The following is a 27,036-nucleotide window of genomic DNA, read 5'->3' as shown; positions in this document are numbered from 1 at the left end:
GGGGTTGACAATTGTGTAGAGAGGCTTTTTGAGACACATGCATAGAAATTGATCTATTGATTTAGTCATTAAACTTTATAATAAGTTTTGCTACAAAACGAGTTAAATATTTATACAGTTTTTGATAAGAAGAAATTCTCAAGAACTATCTCCACTTTAGTCTATTTGAAACTAAATGTAAGCATGTAGGAATACACGTATTACAGAAAATATGTTGGAAGTCTGCATAAAGTAATTATTGTATTTCTTTGAAACCATTATTTCAAGGTTCACGGTGACTGTGCGAAGAGTATCGTCTTTTACATTTAATGTCCTTAACCACTTAACGGACGTAACTGTTTTGTTATCTACAAGTTAATCCTCTTTCCTTGTTTTGCTATTTGTAAATGCAAATTTGTAGCACAATAAGTTACGTTAATTGTCCTTTTAAAAGGATTTTAATTAATAACAACTTGATGGGATTTTTAATTCAATCGTTGTGAGCAGAATAAATGAATGAATGAATAAACTAAAGACTGGTGTGTGTATGTGACTTCTGCACAAAGGCATGGGCTCTACGTGCTGTGAAGGGTGAACGAAGTTTGATACACCATGAGCCCGTATGCTCGGCGCAAACATTGGAGCATAGCTCCAATGTGCACAAACATTGAATTTATTGGAACGGCAGCAGGAGAATAGGCAATTACTCATAGCATTTGTTTCTTGTGCCAGAACTGCGTACACCAGCGCTTTGAAAGCAGCTTACCAACATTTGATAGAACACAAAATGAGTGCAGGAAAATGGGAAAAGTTGGAAAAGGAATTTGGTGAGGATTCTTCCTCGAACTGATGGCACAAGACTAACAGGAAAATATAAATTATAACAGCTAGTGCTGACAGAAAATTGTGTGAGTAACGACTATGAATGCTTTGAAAGGACCTGCGGTAACTGTGAATTAATATACTTTATTTCTCCTTTATCAACTTATCTATTACTATTGAATTACACTGCAATATTTTCTTTTATCTTGTCAATTCAAGATTTTACTTATTCTATATACTATATACTAAATCGAAGTGCTTTCAGATAATAAACACTGTTGATAAATAATTGGTGCTTGAGTTTTATAATTTGGTTTATTTTAATGAACTAGTTCAATTTAGTTTTTCAATGTAAACATATAAAATATAAAGGTAAACAAAGCATTTTCAATTTATTTTATGCAGTTCCAAATTTATATTGCAGTATGCTTTTTAAATATTGAAAAAATTCAAATAAATATTCGTAAGGATATTGTATATAGTAAATATCACTCTAGTTAAAAATATTTCCTGTACATATTTAAACAAATGTCTCACTATTCTTAATGAACATCCTAGTTCCTAGTCATTCAAGCAAAATTTTTGAAGAATAAGGGTGTTTGCGCACGCTGTAAGTATGTTAGTGAAACCACGCAAAAATATACAATATGTTGGCGTGAAGCTGAATGATGTGCTCACCAAAATTTTTGGTGAGCACGTCAATACGTTGGATGCATGTCATTCAAAGATACACACTATCAGTTTTGAGTGTCATTTGTGGATTTTCTCTCTTGAATGACACTCAAAAATATTAGTCTGCACCGTAGTTTAGGAAGCTCTTTAACAACAGAGCTAATTTAGAACTTTTTAGGTGTTCGTTCTTCTAAAGCTGATTCAGAACTCTTTCAGCGATCGACAAAAGGTGCTTAGTAGTTTAATCACAGCCCTTTTAAAGTTCGTCACAATATATCAGGAGTTTGGTAAAGGCTATTTTAGTTATTTCATCTCATTTCATCTTTTGTTCAAATGTCTTAAAATTGTGATACACAATTATTATTTTATTAATACTTTATTGACGTTATATCTGAAACTATATTATCAAAAATCGTATATGAATATGGTCAAAGTAAATTTAATTATTAAGATTATTGACAAAATGTCTTCCGTATTTACTTTCCATACTAAGTTAACCACATTTACATCACTAATATCGTCCCGAAGGTATTACGTAGATTGTTTGTAAACTGCTTTAAATTTCGTCTACTAATAAATTTAATTTTTCGCTTCATAAATTGATGAATGCAAGTGTACCAGATATCAAGACACTTTGTTAAATAGGGGTGTGAAGCTATTCAAATGTGAGTGTGTGCGCTTTGAAAGCAAGGGAGGGAGCATAAGTTTGTGTGATAATAATTTAGAATTGAATGAAAAGTATTGAAATATATCAACAGATAGGTTGATTGTTCGAGACCTACTCGAAGCCCAGAAGGGAGCACAATAGACCCGAAGGTCGCAGTGCCGCATCACCTAACAATAATATATAATCAACATATGAATCAAAATAATTCTACCTGTGCAAAAGTTATGCAGACAATTTATTGATTGAATCTAACCAAGATCGCTTGACGATTTAATATATAGATAGCGCATACTTTCAATAGATAAATTAAGAGCAAATACTGTAAATCATTCCAATTAAAGTTTAACAGAAGGATTATAAACTTAAATGCATTTCGACAACTACTATACAATATACAGAAATTATAGCTGCTTACAAAATTCCATACTTAATTTTTCATAATTATATATTTGTCTATAAACTTATTAAGGTTTCTATCAAATTTGTATCAGAATATTAGAAAATTTATTTTTGTAAGTGAAAGAATAAATTTGATCACTTGCTTCCAAAATAAAATAGAAAAGATAATATTGTATATTATCTCGTTTCCAGTGAAGCAAATAGCTTCTTACCGATCTTCCTAAATGGACAGAAGACAATTAGTTCTTCGAATGAAAGCCACAATGTTAGGTATTGAGGGCATTCTGGACATATTGGGGGTCAATATCTTTCTCCTGGTCCATATCAAAGCCGGATAGTCACAGAGAATTTGACTAAAGGTCTTATTCGCTTCCAAGCAAAGTCAACATTCGCAAACAGAATGTCAGACGTATGCTTTAAAAACACTATATAAGCTAACAATAAAACTATTTGTGACGTGTATTTTAAAAATATATTACATCTGAAAAGTATATGTATTATACTTACTGGAATGCGATCATTATAATATTTACAATGGCGATATTATAAATGGCATACGATATCAAACGTGCTTCATTATAGAGTGATTCTGCATTTCGTACATTATAACAGACACGAATGCCCCAGGCTAAGAAGAACACTTCACCAATAGCCAAACTATGATCCCACCAATTATATGAGCACTGCTTGAATTTCAGGCCATCTTGATCGTGAATCTATTTGGAAAAATGAATGAAACAGATATCATATATAAGATATATCATATAACATAAATTTTTATCTTTCTTTATACAACATATAATATTCATAAGACTCGTATAGAAGTATGATTAACTTATCATACTTCTATACATATATATTATATTCACGTTTAATGCTTTATAAAATCGGTGGAGTTTATTTGTTTAAAATATGTGAAACAATTTTTTGGAAATGAGTCGCAATTTAATATTTTAGTTATGTGCGAGTTGAACTAAATTGGGAATAAATACTTAATCGTATTAGTAGGTCAGCAAAAAGTCGAATTTAATTTTTTAAAACATACTAACATATAAATAAAACTTATTAGTTAGTGTAGTCTAAAGTGTTTAGTTTAAAGATTCAGCATTTTTTTGTTTTAATTTTTATTTGTAATAAAAGGTTGGACCAGTAAGTCCAGTTAAAATGAAGTAATAGGAGTAATTCTATAAAATAAAAATGTATAAAAATGTGTCCCTATATTTGTATTGTTACAAAATAACTTACAAATTCGGCATAGGGCGTATCAGATATAGTCCACGTGCCCAAATATATAAGCATCACCAATAAAATCGGAACCATCCATTGCAAAAGTTGTTTATCAGTTAATTTGACTTTATGTGCTGATTTTACACGATACGTCAGAGAAACACTGTAAATAAATGAAATGAAATGATTAGATGAAACTAATGAGATTCTTTCTGTTCTTTCCTAACAATATGTAGGAAAAGTAGAAGATATTCTGATATATTGATATCTGATATATTGATACAAGACAACACGATACTGTACTGTTCATCACTATACTGACTGTAAAAAAAAAGTCTATCAAAAAAGTATTCTAAACGAAATATATCCCAAAGGATTTATTTAAATAGATAAAGTCTTGTTGAAATAAATATCCATTAATTTAATTTAATTAAATTTAATGAGGTTTTTCGAACAGTAGTGAACTACAACAACAAAAATTTTATTTTTTATATTATTTTAATTAATTGAATTTTTTTCTTTTCCTGGCCATACTGTTCTCTATCGCTACTTTTGAAAGTATGAGCACAGAATTTAAGATTTTGTCCTCTACTCATTTTTATAATTACTATTTCATTTTCTTTCCCATAATAAAGATAAAAGGAAGCTACTGATTCAACTTTGGATTACTTGATTTTAGATCAGCAATGATATTAACTTCAATATTCGGGATAGGTGGGCTCAAAATCATTCAAATGTAGTTCTATTCCCAATACCTACTCATCAGTAGAAAAAGCTGCTGCAAAATGCTTTGGTTCAGCTCCATGTCGAATTCAATGATGTAACAGAACAATGATCTAAACAGCTGTAATACCAGTTGAACTGCAAGCACTATATAACGTCATCACAGATCAATGGCATTGAATCTAGTCGGTGAGCAATAAATTTATCTTAGTGAACAGAAAAATATTTGACCCCACCCAATTACAAGCGTTCGAGTCTCAGCCTTAAAAATGTAACAGCTGGGTCAACAATTTTCACAGAAGGATGAATATGTATATTTTCTTAAAATATTTCGTCACACCAAAGTTCATCGTTAGAATACGAAATATCACCATTACTGATACAGTATCTTTTCTAGGTCTTTCTTGACACTACGGTAATAGCTAAATTTTTAAATTTTTATAGCTTTCATAATTGTATTTCTAAGTGTTGTATACTCATATATTAAAGTAAAAATAAAAAATAAAGACCAACTTACCGCCATGTTTTCATTAGCAAGGAAGTGTATGTGATGCAGAAGCCCATATGACGTGTCCATTTTGTTACAATACACCAACTCGTATCCAAGTAGGGGAATATTGCAATCATCTAAAAATATATTTTTTTAAATAAAGAAAAGAATAGTATTAAAATTTAACAATTAAAAATAAAAATATACAGCTGGTTTATGATTTCGTTGTAATATAAACACAGCAAGTGAAATTGTTAATAAAAACTTTCATAGCAAAAGTAACAAAACTCAAGAGAAGTTAAGAATTATTATTCTTTTGGTTTATTATTTTTTATGGACATCATTTTTTTTTTAATTTTGGTACTTCACTTCTCATTAATTCATAAATCAAGAGGCACTCGATTTGTTATATATATGATCATAGCAAAAAAATGTTTAGTGTAGTTAAGGAAATAAGGATATGCATTTTTCTGCTCTGCTCGGAGAATTCAATCTAATTTTTAATGTTTGTGTTCATGAACACAACCACAAACAGTACACTAAAAATGAAAGCGACATGTCCGAAATAGCGTACACTTAAATAATGTTCGTTGAAATAGTGTACACCAAAATAGTGTACACCGAAATAGAGTACACTGAAATAATGTATACTGAAATACTGTACACTGGAATAGTGTACACTAAAATAGTGTACACGGAAATAGTGTACACCGAAATAGAGTACACTGAAAGATCGTACACTGAAAGAGTGTACACTAGAATAGTGTACACTGGAATAGTGTGCACTGGAATAGTGTGCACAGGAATAGTGTACACTGAAATAGTGTACACTGAAATAGTGTATACTGAAATAGTGTACACAGAAATTATGTACACGGAAATTGTGTACACCGAAATAGTGTACACTAAAATAGTGTACACTGGAATAGTGTACACTGAAATAATATATATATCTCATATAAAATATTGTATGTTCGCGTTGTGTGTTTTTTTTGAAGGTAATGATCGTAATGAATGTTCTTTTTACGAAGGTTGCCAACTTTTCAGCTATAATATCCTGAAGGTAATGTATTTTTAGTGTCTATCGAACAAAACGATTAAGAAATGTTTTCGGTGCAATAGCCCATTGAAAAAACTGTGAATAAAGTGCAAATAAGTAAATGACACATTACTTGAGCGGCAGTGTATAACACATTAATTAATTAATTATATATTATAGTAATTTGGTGTTAATTGAACATTTTTGCAAGGGCGCCACATTTAATAAAATTTTTCCTCTTCTTACATATAAGCATGTGTAAGTAAAAACTATGTGCAAAGTATGTACGAAATACACATTTCACATTATTTTCTTTAATTTTATTTGCAGTAACAGAAGCGACACATCTGTGAACTCACCGTTGCGTATGAGTATCTTTAGACACAATTTTTGCAAGTGAAAGTGTTGCTCTCAACAAAAAACCCTTCTTGTTATAAAATATTTTTATTACAGGTTACAACGGTCTTACAAGCAAGTGACATGTTACGCGTAACACATCGAAGGGCACAAACATACTTTGGATCTCCAACCATACGCAGATATTCGAACGGAGTTTGAAATTGTTGGCACTACCCGTACATTTTAAAACATAAAACATAAAACATAAAAAATAAAAGATAATAAAATTTGTAAAATCATTGTAGGGATGAGGGAGGGTAACACATTTCTATACAATATTAAAGAATTGGCATGCATGCATATTAGGAGACATTATGAAACAAAATAAGGCTTGAGGATGTTATTGCAATGGGAACGGCAAGTAAAATTACGTGTTCTGCGAAGTATTACAGACGAAGGAGTTTCATGGTACTAACTTTATTAACTTTATTATTTTACGAATTACGGATTACTGTCGTTTTATTAAAAGAGTCAATCATACTCATGTACATGTATTCTGAAGAAAAGTCTTCACAATACATGTACTGGAGGGAAATACATATATGTTATTCACAAGATGGGTTGCAAAGTAATCAGGACATGATAGTTTTTAAAAACAGATACTTTCAATTATGATATACTTTAGCAATTATATATGTCAACAAGGTAGATTCTCTACTGAAATGCTGTCAAAGTTCCATAGCAAATGAATAAATAAGACTGGCTGTATTGATACTACAGGTTTTCGTTTTCCACTAATGGTTTCTTTTCGCTTAATATTGTCTATATATACTAACGGAACATACTCGTACATTATATTATATATATATATTTGATATTCTTATACAGTCGTCCATCCCAAAAGGGCAAGCTTTCATTATTGGATTGTTAACTATGTATTCATACTGCAAAGCCAATAATTTCTTTTTCTATTGGATGCAAGATATTATCTATCTTTAACATTTATTATGATCTATCTTTGCAATATAAGTTAAAAGAGTAGATCCAATTAACTCCACGTTTGTTCTTGATCTTCTAAGGCTGTCTGAAAATTCGTTGCTGAACGATCCACATTATAAAATAGTCAATTTTGGACCAAATATATGTTGCCGTGCATGATAGTTCCACTTGGCACTGTTTACAGAAATAGTGCTGTGAAGTTACCACTACGAAATGGATAACACTTTATGATGATGTTTTACGTTTTTTTAATTATTATTAAAGATATTATTTAAGGATATTTAACTAAAAACTTAAAAAACATTTCAAAATCTAAGTATTATCTTCTGTTAGGTTACGTTATACCGGCGATCTATAGTGGATTCAATTAGGCCTATTGGCCCATTTTATTACCATATATATAGGAAAAACTCATGGTTTAAAACCACCTACAACCTTTGGCGAAGCATAAAATGCTATTTAGTGTCAGGTCCTTTAATTGGTCCAGGTCCTTAAAAAAGAAGGCTCCTAGAGTATTAAGTCGCCACCGTGCATGAAGTAGACAAAAAATAGTAGATGTTTCCTCGCAGCTGCTACAGATTTGATTGAAAGGGAGACCTAATCTTCTAGCATGGTTCCCTAGTTTATAGTGACCTGTAAGTAAACCTACCAAAAGACCGATATCTCTACGAGGTATCGCATTGAGAATTTTGAATTTCCTCTTCTGTTAGTAATATGAAAATAAGATGACTTAAGAGGTTCTAAAGCACAAATCCCGTTCTCATTACCAACTTTAATTCTTAGTTTATTTCACAAATTTAAGAATGGTATAAGGATTGAATCTTTAAACTTCTTAAATTTCTAAAATTTAACATCAGTACGAGACACTCCTCGAAGTAATGCGAAATCGATTCGGAGGGGGAATAAGTCCCGCCAAAGAGGAGGTGTTTTATTCCGTATACAATATATTAATGTTAGAGAGTCGGACACACCATTCCGACTACGGCCAGTTTGACGGTGCATAAAGCATTCCACCTCCCCATCACAGTAAGTAATTTTTATATAGAACTTTTGTGTCTACTGTTTTCTTAAGCAGTTAATACTTTGATATTTACCTATATATAAATATGTATACATTAAACAGTTTGAATGCAAACAATAAGTTTCTTTAAACAATCTACAGTAAAGCTCGTATTATAAAAATATTTAAAATTTTAGCTCCGATTTTTAAACTTGACCTTTTATTAAAATTTTGAATTTTGTCACTCGTGTAGAAATAGCGACAAATATTATTAGTCGTATGTCTATATATGGTGTATACATATAGATGGTGCTTAAAGGGTGTTGCTGTTACTTCTTGTTCACCGGAATACGAATGAATATTCACGTATGTGAGCAGTGTGGGTTCGGTGATGTTTCTTACTGCTTAAAAGCTATACTGAGCTTGCGGTTTTTTGGAATTATTATGCCCTGTTGGAAACGCTTTCAAGTGTCAATGGCGCTGTAGCATTAACCTGTCGTCTATGATTCGGTGCTTTGGCTTTTGCTTGTGCAGTGAGCAGGCACTGCGGTGAGAGTGAATCCGTAACCACAAGTCAAACACAGGACTCTGTGATTTTGTTGTTTATGGATGGATGTTGGCGCTCTAGGATTTTGTTGATGTCTTTGTGTCTAAGACATTTGTACCCTCATTTGCATATAGAAATAGGTCTTAATAATTAATTTTAATAGATAAAAATTTTAATGTAAGTGGAAATTTGTTGAAACTGTAATAATGTAATAAAGTAAAATTAGAGAATGTGAAATGCGAACATTCATTCGCAGTTCAAGTTTTTTGAATTGTTTAATCTTCGTGCAGAACAACTTAACCTTCTAGTGTATTCCATTATATAAAAATAGAACTTTGTATACTCCACCAAAAAGTTTTTTTTATTAAATACGTAATTCTACAATAATTTGGTAAAGGTGGCAGAAGTTGAGTTGAGTATGTTAATTATGAGCATTAAAAATGAAATGACATATAATCAATATTATGTTTTAATTATTATTATTTTTGCATTTATTTGAACTCACCTCACAATACATAATTGCACACCCAATTAGTGTAATCAGCAAAAATATTGGACTGGCCACCTTAAACACTTTAACTTTGCGATGCCGAAATAAGTAACCAGCTAATATGAACGTACCGATAGCACAACCGATCGAAATTGTTAGTAAGGATATTCTACGAAAAAGACAAGCAAAGTTTCAAAATCAAAATGAAAATAAATTTAAAATTCATGAATCTTACATTGTGAAATAACTAAATGATGGAATTTTATTGCAGTTTGTAGGAAAAGTTCAATTTACTTAACATGTATAGTTTTCTATATGAGATTTTATGTGAGCAATATATGATGAACTTAAACAATTTCATAAATTTGTAGACAGTAGCTACCTGGATACATACAAAAAACAAAAATAAGACAGACTGACATGACAGACCGACATTCCGATGTACATTCTCTTCACGTCCATGCTTTCTAGCATAGTTCACTAGGTATTAAGCCTATCTGTTCTCATCTCTCTCCCCTGATTACTGGAATGAAGTTTCCACATTGCTGTGGAAATCTTCTCTATACATTCTTAAGAGGTGCTTTTAGTGGGTTCAAGTCTCACACTGTGGCTTTCGATGCTTTCCATCTACTGTACAGAAAAAAAAACATTCCGATGTCACTTTATTGCTAACTATATAACTATAATAACTCTATAACTCTAATGCAGAGTTATGCTGGATCTCGAACTGGATATACTACATGAATACCTCGACAAGTGTATATTGACCGATATCAATGCATCAGATATTTTTATGTCTTATATTAAACTAAACCTTCAAAATACTGAGTACATGAGACCGATTTCTACTAGATCAAAGAGTATATTGAAGCAATTTAAATTTATGCCAATAAAATCCAAAATGAAATATAACAAAATGAAGGAAGTTGTTCTAGCTCAGTAGTTCTTCATTATTGTCATTGAACTTAGTTATACCTAAAATATATATATTGAACAATATAATTTGTGTGTGTACTTATGTTTTTTGTGTGATATGTTAATGCGTCATAGATATATACACTTAAGTTTCAACTTTAAAACCAAAGTCACAAAAATGAAAAACAAAGATTCGGTTGCTCACCTAAACGGCCAGTTGTAATCAGCTAAACATGGTTCAGGTCCTGTGCAAAAATCGCAACCGGGTGCACATTTGTAGCACGTGAAAACTTTTGCATAATAATCGCTCACATTGTCCTGATGCTCCTTCCATGCGATTTCCATGATGGTGCCATTGAAACCATCTGAATGGCGTTCAGAGTAGTAACCACGCTTGCATAAGCATTGATAGGCACCACGTGACCAAGCGTTCGGCATTGTTAGTATTTTATTTGTGGTTATTGTGGGTGCCTCTGATGTGGGTTGACGATAATCGCACTGTAAATGAAGCAGAATAATTTTTGTAAGTCTCGGTTATGAAGAGTGTACTAAGGACGAGTGTACTAAGTTTATGTGTCTAGTAACTTTATAATAATATGCGGGCGGGTTATGCGACTGCCAGACAAAATATTTCAGAAAAGCTTTTAAGATAAAAATTTAATGCTTAAATATTTTTGTTTTTTCTTTTTTTTGTTTTGTAATTTGTGTTTTCAAACCCTCGCGTATGTCTACTTACCATCATGGTCTCTCGATGACATTTATGTGAGCCATGAAATGCCTGTAAGTCGTTAATGGCTTCGCTCACTTGTGCGTCGGCTAAATGTAGGCGGCGTGTTTGAATTTGCTGATAATTGAAACGGTAAGTTAGCGCCTCGCACTGATTGACCCTCAGACCAGTTACATCGATATCGATGCTTATGAAGCCACGTAAACCATGCCGACCGCTCGGTGGTATTGCTATGCTGTACGATAATATCCATTTGCTGAGCGTGCATGAGAAGTATGGATACGTCCACCAGCCTTTGTAGTAAATATTCGGTGGGCTAGGTGTGAATTTAGGTGAGCGTAATGAGGGCGAAGTGGTTTCATCATCGAACCTGTGAAATTCGTATGCATTGTTATTTATTTCCAATAAAATTTAATTTTAGTATAGGTTAATGAGCAGTTTGTTTTTGAATTTGTAGTATTTGTGGTACAGCTTTTAGTTTCAACAGCATTTTAGATTTCTTTTTTTAGTAATCTGTGTGGGCTATAAATAAATATTATGCAGTTTCTGTACTTAAGTTGTACAGAACATTGCATATAAAAACAGCTTTTTAACACCTATCAAAATATGTTGTTCTAATAGTGAGGCTATTTAGGAACAGTGTATTGTTACGAATCTGTTTTTTAAAAGAAAATGATTTACACATAATGTAACTATGCAACACTATTTTATCTACTCCTTATCTATGAAATTATTGTCTTTAAATACAATAATACGAAATCTCCATTTAAATATCAATATCTTATGTACAAAAGATTCTTACTCTAAAGAATACCAACATAATTGGTGGACTAATTATAATAATGAAGTAATCATATATATATATATATTTATGGTTTGTTATATTTTTTTAATCTGGCTGTAGGTCCCTTCTTGTTAAATAATTAAACGTTTAATATTTTTTATTATACTCTATATTTCGACTCTCCTTGAGAGTCATCATCAGGATTATGATCTACAAAGATAATTATAACAATTTTCAATATTCTAATTATTAATTTTCATGATTAATTATGACCACATAACAAGTTAATAAGTACTACTTAATAATTAATAATTGAATTAATAATTGAATAATTGAATTGGATAATCAAGAATTGAATTGTGTATGAAAACCAATCAATTTTTTTCTCTTAGCTGGTTTAAGTTAGAGTTGTATTAGTTATAGTTGTTTTTTGTTTGTTTTATCCATTGTTTAAATACTTTATAAACTAGAACTAGAAAAGAAAAATTTCAGCTTTTTTCATAGCAAATGTATATACCAATAGCTCAGCTGCTGTATCAATGTCTACTATTTTTTTTGTTTTCAGGGTTGATAACATTTTTTATATTTCTACACACTTACCACGGGTAGCTCTGTGCAGGCTTTTTCCCTATTTGTAATCCTTCTTCTTCAAAGCGTTGCGCTTTCCCTGTCTTCTCGTGATTACTTTTTATCCACCAAACGTATGACTGTACTGCTCCATTTGTTAGATTTAGTGCCAAGATACGTGCGCTCGTTATGTAGTCATCGCTTAGTAATCCTTTGGCAAGTGCATCCGAAAGTCCTGTAAAATAATTATTTTTTATTATATATAATGCTATATAATGAGAAAGTTCAGGAAATAACCATGATAAGATTTTTGTAGGGTTGCTAAAAAGTTTTGTTATCTTAAAGATATATATGTGACTTCTAAGTAGTGTAGTTAAGTAGTTCTAAGTAGTTAGTAAGTAGTGAGGTGCAGGGTTGCATTATTGTTCTTATTTGAAGTTTTTGATTCTACCAATATTGAATTCGTCACATTTTTTGGAGTTCTAATTGCTTGTAATGACTTATAGCTCATATACATCCTATACCTCATATTCATGGATTAATATCTTATGACCACTTTTCAATATTGTGCACAGTTCTTCTATTAAACTACGAAAATATTTATACGAAATATGTTCTAATAGACAATGCTGCGACAACATGGCATAACAGAAATATATTGTATTGATTGATATATTGTTTTGTACTCGTCGACTTTAACCCATAAAAGGATTGAGGGCCTGTAAAAGTAGTTTTTGATGCAGTTCTGGCTAGCTCATCAACTTGTTCATTTCCCTCATCAACTCCTCTGTGGCCCAGAACACAGTAATGACTTACCTTATTCCGAGTTATAGCACTCAAAGACCTGTCTTGACTTGAAAGTCTGAAAGTCCAAGAAGACAACCTTTTTGTCAAGAGCAGTTTGACTGTCAAAGTAAATAACAATTCTCGAGCCACACAGTTTTTTGCTGATATTGGATCTTACGTATAAGTTGATTCCGTAAATTTCAGCTTGGAAGACACTCGGCCATGTGCCCATTGCCTCCGAAATTTTGGTGTTGGGTTCATATACACCAGCACTAGTGCCGCCATTTACTTTTGATCCATTCATGTACCTAACCAAACTTTTTGGGTCAACCTGTGGGCCTCCGTTTTTCCATATTAAACATGCACATACTCTCGGTATAACAATTCAAGATGGAATTGTATTTTATTAGAACCACTTTAAAACTATTCTAGAAATATAGTTGCAGATGAGAACATTGTAATGCTTGAAGTGCTTGTAATATTTGTTTTCTACTTATTCTAAAAAAGTAACTCAATGTGCAGTTTCTCCTTGACAACACTTTTATTAATTTCTCGTAATAAAGGTTCCTAATAAGTATAGGAAATCGGAGAGAATATTGTTAAAAGAAATTTAATTAACTAACTTTAGACTTCTATAAATAATGAACTACTTAAAAGTCATCAAAGAAAAAAGATTTCATCGAAAACTTTGTTATCGTAGGTAAATAAAGTAGCAATGAGGTTCAGTTTGGATTGCTCTTCAGTTACTGTAGTTATACTAATTGGAATAAAATAAGTTCACCGTTAAAGTAGTGTTTATCTTAACTTTCGTTTTTTCATTAATCTGGAAGGCAAAAGCTTTGGCCTCATTTGTGATTTGGAATTGTTTTGATTTGTTTTCTTAAGCTCTAATAAAATCTAGATTATTATTAGACTACTAATGCGGGAATAGATCTGAAGGCTTAATGCTTTTAAGTCTTTCAGCTGGCCAGATGTATTAGACAGATGGTGAGTTTTTAGCGGCTAACCACAAACTTTTGTATTACTGCATCCACAGTAATAATGTATTACTGCATCTCGACGGAGGTCAGTATTCCTAATGAACCACGGAGCATTGACGAAATTTCTTACAACTTTGTTTTGGAAGTTTTGGATGATTTAAATAGACGATTTTCGTGCACATCTTCATAACTGGATTCCACACGTCCACACCGGAGCTAAGACTTGCTAATTTGTTGCTTAGAAAGACGGGTAATTTTTTCCTAAGAAGCCAATTTAATTTAATGTAAATTAAGGGTTTAACGTCAAACTAAAAAGATGCATAAAACATAAAGAATTTGCGCTGCATTTAATAACACGATATGTGACGTAATATCCGTTTCGCGGTGCTAATTTGACAACACTGCTTCAGCAAACAATGTCAAATAAAAATGTTGTCGAATGCATCATATGTTTGGTCTGAAATTTGTCTTCTTATAAGAATGAGAAAATAAGAACCACTTAATAATCGCTGAATAAGCTGCAATTGTGGACTCATACTATAAAAAGGGTGATGATTTTTCACCTCAGATTTTCTTTAGCGATGAGACTCACTATGGATGTGAAAGATTTGTGGATTTCACTGAATAGTGCTATATACTACACTTAACATGTTCTGTTTTGGATTTGTTGCGCAAGAAGCTTTCTTTTTGGCCAAGTTGTTTTGAGTATAGATTTTCAAATATCCTTCATCACTGGTCTTGGAATTACCATATTTCATAGATTTAATTATCCGTAAAGAATTTTTTGAGACTGCAAGTACCAAGGATTAAACTCATACCCTGCCAAATTTCAACCTTTAATGTATGCATTATTATTGTTCTCTTATTAAGTTATTTCATTCTATCTGGAAAGCATTTATTATAGGCGCTTTGTACTTTAATCGACATCATTGTATGCAGCTCCTCAGAATTCTTCAGTATCAATCTTAGTGTATACTTTTTATGAAAGTAAAGAGCTCTGCCCTAATTTTAACTTAAAATTTATTTATGTCAAATAAATGGATATATTGAAATGAATATGAATATTTTTATATAACATAAAGTGCTTATATATGTACTGCAGTAACACCATTTGCTATTTTTATTTTTAAGAATTTTTTGATTACTTTTCTACGCTGCGTGACAAAGTCCTTTTTTGGTTTCCTTTTGACTTTCTTGAATAAATTTGTTTTGATGTTCGATTATGTATGCTACCAGAATTTAGCAACAAATTTATTTTTATTTAAAATAAATTTTTAACTTAGTTACAAGCTACAATTCAAGCCAGTTGTAGTAGACATTTATAAGCAGTCATTTATTATTATTATTAAAAAAGAAGGGATAGTGCACTGCGATCTAAAAGATCTATTGTGCCCCTTAGTCGGATTAGAGTGTTTCTAAAAATTCGATTTCTTTAATGAAAGACAGTACAGAGTCTATATTTTCTAGTCTTGAATCCTTATGATCCATGTAAAATCCTCCTAGATGTTTCTTTCGCTTGCGCATTAGTGCCGGGCACTCTCCAAGCACTTAGTATGCAGTTTCTCTTTCTTCTCTACAGTATCTGCAGTCTGAGTTGGATTGAATTCCTAACTTCGATAGGTGTTTATTCAATCTACAGTGACCGGTCAATAATACCACAATCTTTGAAGCGTTTTATGTTGTAAGTCCCTAAAAGCATTTTAGAGCAATTTTCCTTTCCTTTCTAAGCAATTATTTACTATGAAAAAATATGCAATGAACTATTTAAAAGTAATTCAAAATTTATTTACAAATAAGTGTGTAAACAGAGCTTTTCCTATATGTATACTAAATGTCATTCTTAGTTTCGTTTTATCGTTTTGTTATAGCAAAATTATTTTTTAATACAAGAATTGCAACTTCAAAATACAAATACTTTCTTTCGTATTTTGATGGCAGAAGTTAATTAGGGTATATTTTCGGGGTATATTTTGAAGTTCATTTTGTGTTTTAAATGATGATAAATAAATTTTTTTTAATAGGAATAAATGAGTTAAAAGAAAATATTTACTAGAAATACATATAGTCCGTAAGAAAAATATCAGGGAATGTTTTTACCTACATATTTTTAATCTAGAAGTACTATATAAGATGTCCGGATCAAGCTCAGCAGAAGTATTATAGCATTTATTTTTTATTAAGAATACTACTTAAGAGCCGGTAGTGTGAGTTGGATATGTTCTGAGAAATTTATAAAGCATTAAAAGATAATGTGGGTGTTTCATATAATTGAGAAAACAGGCTCCATTAAAAATTAATTTATTAACTTCCCTATAAAGGTTTTTTCGAACAGTAGTGAATAACAACAACAAAAATTCATTTTATATTATTTTAATTAATTGAATTTTTGGCTGACACTACAGCTGTTTCGAGTATTGTCAAATACCCATTATCAATGGTCTTAGAAATAATTCTTGTATTTAATTATTCGTAAATAATTTTTGAGACTGCAAGTATCAGGAATCGAACTCGTACCCTGCCAAATTTGAAGCTCAGAGTCAGCACTCCTTAACCAACTAACCCAAAGCTATACTTGACTTTTCATGTTCGCACATTTTTCTGGAGTTTTGTTACTTTCCTGTGAAAGTTTTATTATATTTCCTTATAAAATAAGAATATTCTAAATCTGGATATTCTAAATCATATTCTCTTACTAATACTTGCTTAAAGGTCTAATAAGGATGTTTTAGCTCCAATGAGGAAGTGATTGTGAAAATTCAAATCTATTTGGAGGACCAAAACAAATCGTTCTATAATAGGAAATAAAAGACAGTGAAACAGTGAAGTGTGGGAATGAAAGTGTTACCGATAAAGGGCTTACATTGTTGAAAAGTTGTTAGTTTTCTGTTAGACGATATAAGAAACCTATGGATATAGTTGTGATTCCTTAAATTCTACTTCGACTGAACGTAGTTCCATTTCGGTTTCTTGCCTGTTGTTTACACTTACATATATGTTTGTGCGAGTATCTAACGAATATTTTTGTAGTACTTTGGCAGCTCACTGAGTTGAATACAAATGCGGCAAGTCGAACAAATAAACAAATAAACATAAATAAAGCGTAACGAAATTTGTGTTTGTTGTGGGCGTTGAAGACAGTTCCAGCCAAATTTCTTTTGTTAATAATATTGAGCACATTTTAACATTGTGTTGAACTATTTTCAATGACAGCTTAAAAGGCTACGCTACCAATAAAAGCGCAAGGAGCAGCAGCAACGCTTTCAATAATAAACATCAAAATATTGTGAAGACGACCAGAAAAGCAAAAGTAAGCAAAAATGCTTCCGAAATGTATCAGAAAAGAGAAAGCACAAGAACACAAAAAACAACACAAAAAATAACACAAAAATTTTATTTCAAAATTGTGAAGCTCACAATCAATGCAATTTATCGCGCCGTACGAAGAGAACGTCTTGGAACATCCTATCAAAACATCATTAGACGCCTGAATGCATTCCATATATATACGTAGAAAGAAGTATTTGCATGGCGTGGGAGCAGCATTTTAACAGCAACTGTTACACTAACAGTGACGCTGGCAGTGGCGCTGGCAGTGGCTGTGGCAATGGCAATCGTTAGCCTAGCACTGCAGAGTTAACCAAAAATGCAAAAATATTGAAAAAAGAAGAAGTTAACCTAAAACTTCGAAGTAAATATCATGTGTACTGTTGTATGTTGGTTGAGTGTATGTGTGTGTGTGTGGTGTTTTTTTTCATTCATCCATCCATCCATCATCCATCTTCACTAGGCCCTTAACAAGAATTCATACTCGTGTTGATTATTCTTTGACATTTTTCAAAATATTTTCTTAACGCTTTCACTAACATTTTCAATCCTTCCGTTTTTGCCGTTTTTGCGTTTTTTGACTTCTTTTCTTCGTTGTCTTACTTTTTTTCATTATGTTTTAAAATATTCAACTATGTATTTGCAACAAATAATTTGATTCTATGCGGATGGGGAGGGGGATGGAGGCGAAGAGTAAGTAATAAGTTAAGACTGCAAAATTTTTTGCTTTCTTCGAATTTTTTGCCTTTTTTGCTTTTTTAAGCTGTCATTGACGTAAGTCCTTTGGGAATTGAGTTTTGAGCAACAACTTAAAGTACAGACAGAGTTACGACTAATACTACATTTTAAGGACATAAGGATTGAAATTTTAATTTGTATGAAAAGTATTTAAGAATTTATTTAAAAGAAATGAGTGAGACATGAGTGAAAAAATGACGAACTTATTTACTTCTCTCTCTCACAGGCGATTACTTTGTTCAGATTGATTAGTCCTGAAAGTATTGTAAAGTTAATGCGATTTCTATGAATATGTTTAATTTTTATATTATACGTATATAGTCACACATGGTAAATATGTTTGAATTCTACACATAGTGGAAGAATTCTGTCTCAATGACTACGCCTGCCCTATGTAATATGGAAGGGTGACAAAAATGATAAATTTAAATCGATAAGATGTTCTATTAACAATAACTATATTAGATAAGACAAAAAATATTCACAATATAACATTTAACATTTCAACAACTAAATAACATATTAAATAAATTAAATTATTAATTTATATATATATATATATATATATATAAGTTAAATATTATAACTATATGGTATAAACATAACTTTTTACATACTTCTCACAACATCAAAGCAACTTTTTTTAAGCAAAAGGGTTTGTAATCAGAGCCATACATGTTTATACAGTGATCAAACGAAATCGAAGACACTTGCAACGTATGAATGTGCGGCCAACTAATCCGCACACAAGGGGGAAACACGAAATAATATAGAAATGTTCCTAACTACTATAGAAGCTAAAAGAAGAAAATTAATAGAGTTTTCATAGACAATTCTATTTAATTGTTCTTGCTTATTCCTTAAAAATATATATGTGTATCTTTATGTAATAGAAAATATTAATTCTGGATGTAAAGATATTTTAATGAACTTATGTATTTTCTTTGACATTTTGCAAATTATATTAAGGTGTATCCCTATACCTCCGCACCTTAGAGCAGTCGTCACTGATCTGTCTTTATACTCTGGAAAGAGTTATGAATTTTACTTTCCAATTGCTGTAGTAACAGAGTATTTATCATATTGGAGAGACAAAATGCTGAATAGCTTAAAGATTTTAAATACATTTTCTACCTATTCTTTGATGCTAATATTTGGAAAGCTTACAGAACTATTAACTGGTTTCTTGCGATATCTGAACATATCCCATATTTCTGTTCTCTATACTAATTATGCTCCATTTTTAATGAAAAATTTTACCAACGCACCTTTTGATATTCATTATAGCTGTGTGCTTTAGCTGTGTTAAAGAACTCATAGTTAATTAAATGATGAGTCCCAAGTGATATCACTTCATCACAGAATGATTGTTTCTATTTACGATTCATGAAATTTGATTTATTTATTTTTTTACCGATGGATTCATCTAACGCTTTTAATATATTATTTGAAATTTTCATACATGCTTGATCGATATTAGAACTGTTATTCTGTGATATAATACAACCGTCACTTTTTGTTGCTCTAGCATTCAGTTTTGAACATATAAGTCTGTTCTGTGAATTCTTATTAATATAAACAACTAAAATATATTTTACGATTTCATTTTCATTTAAATTTTATTTTTTAAACACCACGATATTCAATTATAGAAACTTTCATAGGCGTTACTTTGCGATTTTACACGCAGACTCTTAAGCCGCAAAGGATCTTTTGAGACGTTTCAACCAGCAAGAAGATAGATAACTAGCTCAAATCCACATGCTCATCCTCAGGATAAAACCCTGAAATTATTTACGAAACTGACAGGTTGACCAATACCGCGCTATCGTATCTCAGAATGGTTACACACTCTTCGGGGAGGTATGCAGATCTGAGGTCAGTTATTGCTTAGTCTGATGAAGTGATAAACCATAATCCAGTCAAGGCGTATAGAGGGATTATGAAGAAGCATCGTAGTTAACAGAGAGTAAAAGTGCTCAAGTGCACTGACTCAACTAGCCTCAACATAATAATTAATAATAATTAAATTAAAAAATAACTTCTTAGTCAATGTGACTAGTTGTTGTTAATTTAAATAATAAAAATAAAATAAAAAAAAAAGTTTTAATCTATGTGATGCTTTTCTGAGAGGATTACATATTATTTAATGTTAAGAAATGTAAAGAAATTTGTAATATTGAATTTAATTAATTTCAAAAAAAAATTTTTTTGATTTGGTTTTTTTAATTGAAGTATCTTTTTACTTTTACATTGTTTTAAAACCATTTAAGTTATTTGTTAGCTGAATGCTGCAAAAAATGTTCACTGAGAGATAAATTCTTTTTAAAGTGTTCTGTAGCAAATATTATTGTAGAATAGAACTTTTTGTGAATTCGTTAACTTACAGAAGCATGCTTTGCAGTGTTGCTTCTTCAAAACTTTTCTACGAATGCTTACATTCCAGAATATGATCCAATATGAGATATCCGATACCGTAGACTTCATTATTAACGAAGTAAAAAGATTTATTCAGCTGAAGCTGTGTGCATCTTTTGCAGTAGGTACAGGTCGTATTTACAGGACGATAAAGCGGTCGTTAAACCAAATCAGGATATTGATATGTCCATAAAAAGTAATTTAAGAGGAAAATGTTTGGAAAAACACAGAACAACTTTAACTGAGGTATGCATTTAAAGTCTAACATTCAAAAAACCTAAGGCAACAATACAATATTATATTAAACAAAATTTATAACATACAAAGGGCATATTTTATGCAAATTAATTTTTTAAGCAAATATGTAATTCAATAAGAATTTTAAATGAATTTTTTACATTTTAATAATTTGATTTTGGGAGTAACTGGCGTAAATACCTGTGTCTATATGAAAATGGGATGTTTTTGAATATTGTTGTGATATGAGTTGTCAAATAAATTGCATTCATATTTTATATTTTCATATTAATTATATAAAAATATTTATAATAAATATGCCTTTTGTGAACTACATAATAATTCATATTAAATTTTGAATTCCATTTTTAAATAATACCAATTTGGCGTAGCCATTTTTAAATAAAATAATTATTTGCCAATAAAACTTAATACAATGTGAATATTTTAATATTTTTAAACGGATTTTACATATATTTTAATTACAGTACTCACCCCCGTGTCGTATTATGCCCACATCCAATAGAATTGATGCCACCAAATCAGCCTTTTGTCTCGAGCTATCATAACGCTCTGAATTAATGGGAACTTGGAGCGGACGATACAGTGTTGATATACATAATGTGCCCAAATTTTCCGTTGCTATATCATGTACTGTCACCAGAGATTGCTCAATTGCATCCTGAAATGAAGTTTCATCAAAATCAATAATCGTATGAAAACACCAATTTTGTAGTTTTTTTTTGTGGGTAAGTTTGGCAATTGATAAGAAAAATAAATAAAATAAAGATTAATAACGAATTCTTATAAAAATTATTATTTTTAATATAAAATAAAAAAATTAATATAAGTAAATGTTCTATAACTTATTCTGTAACCTTTATTTGGAATCTGTGTTTCTTCTCTATTATAAATAATTCATTTAAAAGTATTTACTTAATAATATGATAATAGCTTAGTTAAATAAGTAATTATATAAAAATAAATTATTCAAAAGATATTCAAAGCGCCATTATAATACCACAAGCAGATTAACACTGGTGATATACCCGTATATATAAACTACACCAATATAGCAGGATAAAGGCAAATTTAAAGAGAATTCGATTAAAGATACTGGCGGAGAGGTTAATCAAATATACTTGAGTTTCAAGTAATAATAAATAAATAATAAATAAATTAAAAATTATCAGTTTATTTACTGGGTTTAACTAGTTTGCACCCAATGGAGGTTTGGGATTCGAAAATGCTTTGGCCGTCACACAAATGATTTGATGCATTATGATAAACTAGAAATTCAATTGATTAAAAGGCTTGTTTAGTAAACATACGCTTATGTCAGTGGAAAACAAAATTATGATTTACAAACAGGAATTGGGACCTGTTTGAACATATGGATTACAACTATGGGGTTGTACATCTGCCTCAAATGGAGAATTAATCCAACACTTTCAAAAAAAGATGCTAAGAGTCATTACTAATATTTCTTGGTATACCCGCAACAGTGACCTACATCGAGATTTAAACATGCCAACAGTTGCAGATCACATAAACAGAGACTTCAACATCATTTTAATGCAGAAGCATCCTCCTTTCTTCATACAGAAGGACTAATACGAACTAAGCTGTTTAATTTGGTATCCATTTACATTATAAGTAACATATTTTATTATATTATTAACGACTGTAACCATTATGAGATTCTGTAACGCGGTGTTGGTAAGTGTGCAGTTTTCGTAAATATTTTCGGTTGGAGGTGATAACGAATTTTGGCACAGCTAATTCTTTTCAGTTGAACATGTTGGAGCCATGTGAATCGTTTGTTCAACGTGATGCCGAGATATTTAGCGCTATCTTCCCAGTTAATTATCATATATCCCACTCTCACTCTGGACGGGTTCTGTCTCCACTTACGCGTAATAAACAGAGCCTTAGTTTTTTCATTATTGGTTTTTATTTTCCATTTCTGGAAATACTCCAGGATAAGGTTTATATGCTTTTGAAGTGTGTTATTATACGTATTTAGATAATGTCGACTATTAAATGGGTCAGTAAAATTAAAATCTAAAATCTTTTGCTTTTGATTTCCGCTTGAAAGAAAAAACATATTTATTAAGTTTGATAACCTAAATGATTAAATAGAATGAAAGTATCTAAAGTCAAGCCACTGATTAGAAAGTTATAGAGAACACAATCTATTTGCAAATTATTTGTTAATATTTTAAATTACTGTTATTGTTTGTTTATTTATAAAACATGTTATTGATGCATTTTATTTAATAATAACATCGAAAAAATTTTTAAATAAGTGTTTATTCATTGCTTAATATTAAATAAACATTATTTCGATATATTATAAGACAAATTGTTTTTTTTTGTAAATATTATCGGCTGCTATGTCAAAATTTCTACGCATATAAATAAAATTCACAAAAGTCAATCATGCCGAAATGACCCTTTAATCATTTAAGTGGAAAATGCGTTTCTGGCTTTTAAAGTAGTACCTAAACCACCTAAACGTAAACGAAGCACATGGAACAAACCACTACACTAACCAATACCCAAAGGAATAATAAACAGTCAGATCAACTTAACTACAAAATATGTTAAGTACACTTGTTTCTGTCAAGTATGAATGCTGCTTGCGCCTTAAGCGTCTTAAATTTTAAATCTTAGTTTCAAATAAATTTACTTATGTTTATGTTCACTTGTGACAGCTATCCATGAGAATATAACATATACATACAAACGTAGGTATTAGTACTACTTTCTTAATTCGAATATTCGCTGATATTCGAACTATTCAGCGAATGTGAATATTAGAGTTTCCATCGAATAGTTCGAACTGCACGAATAATTCGTTATTCGTTTTATTACGAATTATTCGTCGATATCGAATACATTAAACATTATTGAATGAAGAAATATAAAACTCTTTAAAGCTTTTTGAATCTAACAATTTTTTACACATACATTGTGTGACAAATAGTATGGTGCTAAGTAGTATGTGGCAATGGGCCGAGTGTCTTCCAAGCTGAAATTCATGCAATGAATTTATACGAAAGATTCAATATTATCAAAAAACTGTACTATCTGGCTTGAAAATTGTTATTTACTCTGACAGCCAGATGCACTCAAAGCTCTGTCTTCTTGGTCTTTCAGACTTTCAAGTCGAAACAGGTCCTTGAGTGTTATTTGCTCCTACACTTACTTGCAGCTTGGAATAAGGTAAGTTTTTACTGTGTTCCGGGTCACAGGGGAGTTTTGGGAAATAAACAAGCTGATGAGCTAGCCAGAACTGCCAGTAAAAAACAAATCATATGCGGCTAGAGTACTGGGAAGACTTCTCAGAACTTAGACAAAGCAAAGCACTGATTAAATCGTCCTCCTACACAAAAACATTCCAAAATTCTCAAAATGTAATTTAAGGTTAATAACAGGTTTCATTACATGTCATTATGACCTAAAATATCACCCTCATAAACTACGAACTTTTGTTAATTTGGAATACAGATTAGGTCTCGATGATGAGGAAACACTAGGCATATTCATTGTGACTGTCCAGCTTTAATAACGCGCAGAAGAAACGAGAAACGTGTTTCATACGGAATTTCTGTCACCAGAACAGATTAAGAGTTCGTTTCTAGTTTTAGTTCTGGACTACAAAGCTTTAGTATAAAGCTTTAAAGGGCTTTTGTGTAATCAATAGTGAAATTGATACAATAAAACTCTTCTAACCTTAGTACCGGCTGTTGGGCGATTTCAAGTCAAAGCTTTCAGTAATGTGTGACAAATTTTATAGTAAACAAGTGTGGGGCACACCATGTCTGTGCTGAGCGGATGGGGTAAGTTTAAACACGAAGTTTTAGGAAGCCTAAGTGGCCTTTAAACCTGTTGAAGGAATTCGAGACCTTGTATTGGTTGTATGGATATACTCTATGATGAAGAAAATATCATCCTAAATCATGCTTAATAACGATAAGAGTTGAATCAAGACACTGTACTGATACTGTAGTGAGTCTGTACTGAGCTGCTTTCAGTAGACTCCATCAGGCAGTTCGATCAGTGGCATATTGTCGGCAGGTGGTAGTACCGAACGATAAAAACCCCTATAAAATGCTGTGTGCAATGCACTAAACAGAATATATGTAAGTAGGTGCCTCTCAACGCCCCTTTTATTTCTACATTTCCGTGCTAGATATTTTAATATTTAGCCAAAGTGGCGGTGACAAATTTTAGAATTTTGCAGTACACAAAACAAATAAAATAAAATGAAATGAAAATCAAAACGAAACAAAACGAAACGAAACGAAAAGCAAGATGAAATAAAGTGGAAAATACGCTTGTTGTTGTGCTTATCAGCAAACGGGAACTGATATCGAGCTTATGCACATTATATATGTGACTTACCCTGGTTATGATGCTGCCGTCACCAATGCGCACAATGCTTTTTAATGCTGCGAGATTTGTTGTTGTAGCCGTTGACGCAGCAGCTTCATCTACAAACGCTGCTGCATACTCAACTTGTAAAATTGCTAATGTAACCAAAAGTACCGAAAACAATGTTGACAAACGAGTTGAGTGCAGTTGAATCATTTTCGGTGCGTTGGCGTAACAGTAGTTTTGTTTTTGTATAAATTTGATTTGCTGCACTTGGTCTTGTTCTTTTCTTTGTTGTTGCTGCTGGTCTTGTGCTTGTTGTTGCTTTAGTTGAACTCGTTGAATTCGTTTTGTTAGGCTCTGTTCTGGCTGTTGTACGTGTAGTTGATTCCGTTGCTGACAACAAAGACTTAACTGTATACATGCTATTTTTATTGGTGGTGTTGCTGTTTTTGTTGTTTTTGTTGTGGTTGTTGTTGGCCATGTTGTCAACATGCATTTCATTGTTGCTTTTCATTTGGAACTTTGCTGCTGCAAAAAATGACAAAACAAAAGGGAAAATATGAAATATATGAAATTTCTGTAAAAATAAGTAAACAAAAATTTTCTTTGAAAGAAAAATGGCAAAATGTTAACATCAAGCCTTTGTATTGAATATACCCAGCGGCACCATTATGCCAGCGCTGAAAAAGTAAGCGAGGAGGTAATAGCTCTTCGTTTTTATTTTTCTTTGTTTTCGACATTTGTGTTCGACATAGGCAATTTCGGGGTTGAAATTATAAAAGAATGAAGAAGAAAAGCAAAGGAGTATTAAGAATTTCTTGTTTTGCCTACATTGTATACATTTAGTCTGCTTTTGATTTTAGTGAAGTGCGTGCAGTGAACAATTTTTAAAATCAAAATATAAATAAAATATAATTTATAATTTAACATAAACTCACTGTAAGTATATGGAAAATTAAGTAAATATATTTAAAATGATAATTGCAATTTTTGTTTTGTATTATGTAGATGCTACTGCGTCAAGAACGATTAATTGGCCAATGTGCTGCGAATGCAGTCATTGTAAAGCAAGGGGTAAAAGGTAGTCAGCTGTTTCAATTGGAAAATTTTACAATTCAAACTGAGGAGGAGATAATTCAATTTAATGAAGAAATCACTGCCGTTGAAGTAGTTGTAAGTTAAATTATATATGTTTCTTACTTTCAATTTCAACTTATTAATATATTCACATGTAACAATTTTACTAATTCATACATTTCTTTTCATCTATTACGTTATTTATAGACTGCATCAATGAGACGCGTTATTAAAAAACAATCAATTACGCGAAAAATTTCCTGGAATTTTGGAGAATGGTACCCAAGGCAAGAAGTTCTTAAGAGCATTAGAGAATGTGACAGCAGCACTTTTTGGTATGGTATATTGTACATAATTAACTTTAGCGTATACAATAACATACTTTTGTATTTACAGATGCTTTAAGTACAGATGGTAAGCCGGAACAAGTGATCGAGTCGAGTCTGGAAATCTCTTCAAGGTGTTAGTAACAATTTCCAGAAAAATATTCATCTATATAAGTATGTTACATTTTTTTATGTAAATATTAATATTTTAATTGTATAAAACATAAATATAAAATATAATTTATTCAAAAAAATTTATAGTATTTTATTTAAAAATCAATAGCATAGGTAAAATTGAAAATTTAAGCGAACATATCAGCGCTGATATGTTGCATTACAAATTCGAAAAGGTAAGCTAACATGTCAGCGCTGATATGTTGC

At 31.3% G+C, this 27,036-nt stretch overlaps 1 protein-coding gene across 1 annotated transcript in view; it reads right to left on the bottom strand.

The window, feature by feature from the left end:
- Positions 1–25,761, bottom strand: part of LOC119662149 (probable G-protein coupled receptor CG31760) — a 29,980-nt gene extending 4,219 nt beyond the window's left edge. The window contains exons 1-9 of the mRNA XM_038071707.1: positions 25,280–25,761; positions 21,365–21,551; positions 12,420–12,621; positions 11,045–11,405; positions 10,514–10,806; positions 9,409–9,562; positions 5,007–5,116; positions 3,785–3,929; positions 3,047–3,255 (exon numbers count right to left, since the gene is read on the bottom strand). Coding sequence (XP_037927635.1) covers positions 3,047–3,255; positions 3,785–3,929; positions 5,007–5,116; positions 9,409–9,562; positions 10,514–10,806; positions 11,045–11,405; positions 12,420–12,621; positions 21,365–21,551; positions 25,280–25,753 — 2,135 coding nt within the window. The 5' untranslated portion in view covers positions 25,754–25,761. The remainder of the gene's footprint in view (positions 1–3,046; positions 3,256–3,784; positions 3,930–5,006; positions 5,117–9,408; positions 9,563–10,513; positions 10,807–11,044; positions 11,406–12,419; positions 12,622–21,364; positions 21,552–25,279) is intronic.
- Positions 25,762–27,036: the final 1,275 nt, after the last annotated feature.

The sequence above is a fragment of the Teleopsis dalmanni genome, chromosome X, assembly GCF_002237135.1.
Source record: "Teleopsis dalmanni isolate 2A chromosome X, ASM223713v2, whole genome shotgun sequence".
Taxonomy (NCBI): domain Eukaryota; kingdom Metazoa; phylum Arthropoda; class Insecta; order Diptera; family Diopsidae; genus Teleopsis; species Teleopsis dalmanni.
The sequence above is the reverse complement of the archived record's forward strand: the minus strand, read 5'-3'. Positions and strand labels throughout refer to the sequence as shown.